Source organism: Dipteris shenzhenensis, chromosome 9, assembly GCF_047967505.1.
Source record: "Dipteris shenzhenensis isolate YYH24624 ecotype China chromosome 9, Dip_SZ_1.0, whole genome shotgun sequence".
Lineage (NCBI taxonomy): Eukaryota > Viridiplantae > Streptophyta > Polypodiopsida > Gleicheniales > Dipteridaceae > Dipteris > Dipteris shenzhenensis.
In genome coordinates this window covers 10,889,125-10,892,242 of record NC_141604.1, presented here as the reverse complement: position 1 = coordinate 10,892,242, position 3,118 = coordinate 10,889,125, and the positions used below count along the sequence as shown (strand labels likewise).

Below are 3,118 nucleotides of genomic sequence, written 5' to 3'. Positions count from 1 at the left end.
GTGATTACTGGAGAAAATAAAACTTACCTGAGAGAAGAGAGCGCACGAAAAAGCCACCACAAAAGTCGGCGTTGGCGATTCATCTGTGATGGGTGCTTCTTCTATGGACCAATAACAATATAGCAGGGAGGAGAGTGCGAGCTGTAGCTGTGAGGGACGAGAGAACGAGATATCAGACCGACAAAAGAGAGAGAGAGAGCGCGCGCGCGCGCGAACGCCCGAAAAAGCCAGCACAAAAGTGGGTGTTGGGCCGTTGGTGATCCATCTCTGATGGGTGCTTCTTTTGTGGACTAATAACAATGTAACTGGGCAGGAGACTGCGAGCTGTAATAAGCTGGGCAGAGCCGAGAGAATCTAGAAAATGAGATATATCCGTCCAAGGGCACGAAAAAGCCAGCACAAAAGTGCAATGGCGATGCATCTCTGATGCAAGCTTCATCTCTGGACAAATAACACTTCTCTCATCTTCTTCCTGGAGAGCATATTATAAAATGTTTCCGTCCTTTGTGGCATGTGCTGCAGTCGCCAAGCCCAGGCTCATTGCGTGAGAAACGCAAACCACAGTCATGGCGAAAGCGATAGAAAGACAGTAGTCACACTGAACGAGAGAGAGAGAGAGAGAGAGAGAGAGAGATTGAGTCAGTTGCACATCTCTGGTCGATCTTTGATCACCGTCCACTATGCATGTGCTCATGTGCTCGCTCCTTCATTTCTACTCCAGCTCCCAACCCATCACATTGTCAACCCATAAGAAGAAGCTCACCTCATTCTATCACCTGTCAAGCCTTCCACACAGCTGCTCGCTCGCCTCTCTTAAGCCCTTCTTCATCCCACGTACGCAATTCATTGTTCTCCATCAATGCCTTCCTAGCCTTCCCACACAGATCTCGCCTAGATTTCCTGCTTCGTATTTGCAAACACTGCTAAATCGGCCGCTTCGCATTCACGAACCGACTCGCTTTCCCTCCCACCCCCATGGAGGCCTTCCCCTCCATCTTCTCCTTCCTCCTCCTCTTCCTCCTTCCTCTTCTGCCCTTCTCCTGCCTCGCCAACATGTCCAGCCAGTTCTACACAGGATCGGCCTCCCAACTTGTGAATTTCCTTGACAGCGGCAACGAGTTGCAGCTATTGCTCGATCAATCAAACGGTAAGTCTTCTGTCCTCTCTGTTCTTCCTTTCCAAACTCTGGCTCCGATGTTCCCTTCATGGAAACAAGCGTGCATGGACGGCGGCTCCCCTAACCTTCATGTAATTACTCTTGCTAAAATGTAGCCTCCGGATTTTCATCCTATGACGGCTATCTTTTCGGTAGCTTCACAATGCAAATGAAACTCGTCCCGGGCGATTCCGCTGGCACTGTGACTACCTATTATGTAAGGATCCCTCAATGAGCTCGATCGTTTATCGCCATGTATGCTTGAACCTAGAAGCTTAAAGCCTTATGCATCTACCACATCTGACATAAAGACTGTACCCCGTTGCTCCACAGTTCTCGTCTCCGCAGGCCACGTCCGGCGCCGTTGACAAACACGATGAGTGCGATTTTGAATTTCTCGGCAATTCGTCCGGGGAACCTATTGTATTGCAGACCAACATTTATGCCAGCGGCGTCGGAGGTCGGGAACAACGCATTTTCCTGTGGTTTGATCCCACAGTGGACTTCCACAACTACTCACTACTCTGGAACGAGCTGCAAATTGTGTATGCGTCTCGCCTGCTTTGATCGGCTTCAATATCTGTCTCTGCTTGCCCAGCCTGGACTGTAGACTAACCTTTGCCGCACATACAGATTCTCTGTCGATGGCATACCCATTCGAGTGTTTCCCAATATAGAGGCAACCACGGGCGTACCTTTCTTGCACAATCAAACGATGCACGTTTACGGCACCATCTGGGATGGAGATAGCTGGGCGACACAGGGAGGCAGGGTAAAGCTCAACTGGACACATTCTCCATTCGTGGCCTCCTACCGAGATTTCTCTGCTGATGCTTGTAGCGATACTGCGACAAGTTCAGCCACACAGTGCGCGTCTAACAAATGGTGGAACGAAGCATCATTTCTTGAACTGGATTCGAGCGAGCTAGGGCAGCTGAGTTGGGTGCAAGAGAACTATATGATCTATAATTACTGCACTGATACCGCCAGATACAATGTGACTCCGCCTGAATGCCTTTACACAAAGAGCACTGTTCTTACAGATGCGTCAGTGTCGCCATCGCCATCGACTTCGAGCTCAAGCGTTTTGAGCCCCAATTCTTCGCCCATTGTTGGCAGCCTCTCCCCTGCACCCTCACCTGGTCTATCCCAGCACTCTAACGGAGCTATAATTCCTCTCAATTTCGTGCTTTCCACCATTCTTTTCATTCTTATGCTCTGCGTGCCTTCAAATCTGTAAACTACCAGTACTTCAGCTCGCAACGAGCTCCGCTCACCAAATCGCTGCGGACGTGTTCTTGTCATCTATTCTTTTGATTCTTTTGTGGAGCTTATTAAAGGAGGAACCTTCAAAGTTTCTGGCATAGCATTGTCATTGAGATAATGGGATCAGACTGCAGACGCTCAGCAACAGCGCGCTGTTTCGCGCATTGGGAAACAGGAGACACGGATGTCTGATCTTGTAAACATTTAGGAGCAGGTTGGAGTTCGACGGTGATCCGCTTTTAGCGTTCATACCTTTGCATGCTAATAGCTGGAATTTCAATTTTTATGTATTAGAATTGTGATTGATGGGGCACAATTTCCTTGGAAATTGAATTAAACACTATCTTTAATCATGCAACGTGCTACAGAACAAAGAGGTGTCTTTTAGAAAGCATCGGGAGTCAAGAAGGCTGGTCTAAGCACTCGAGGTAGCTTTTCGACGAGCCCAATCGGTCGAATACCTTCGTGTTGTGGTAAGACAGGTATGACGCGTTAAGACTCTTTGCCCTAGATAGTAGAACTCAGCACGAAGAGTGAAGAACTAAACTTGACGACGTCACACCTCACGGAAAAAACTTGCTTAAATATCTTCCTAGAATCCTAGGAACTTTATCTACACAATCCTATGTGGCAACAATGACATCAACAGAACTGAATGAGATAATGACTTTTACATGTTTTATTGGAAGGAAAAAA

The 3,118-nt window shown here is 48.0% G+C and overlaps 1 protein-coding gene across 1 annotated transcript; it reads left to right on the top strand.

The window, feature by feature from the left end:
- Nucleotides 1-485: 485 nt before the first annotated feature.
- Nucleotides 486-2,755, top strand: LOC147898183 (xyloglucan endotransglucosylase protein 7-like). Its single transcript, XM_087378906.1, has 4 exons — nucleotides 486-1,147; nucleotides 1,273-1,373; nucleotides 1,490-1,701; nucleotides 1,790-2,755. The coding sequence occupies exons 1-4, from the start codon at nucleotides 976-978 to the stop codon at nucleotides 2,394-2,396; spliced, it is 1,092 nt and encodes a 363-aa protein (XP_087235032.1). The 5' UTR covers nucleotides 486-975; the 3' UTR covers nucleotides 2,397-2,755.
- The last annotated feature ends 363 nt before the right edge of the window (nucleotides 2,756-3,118 follow it).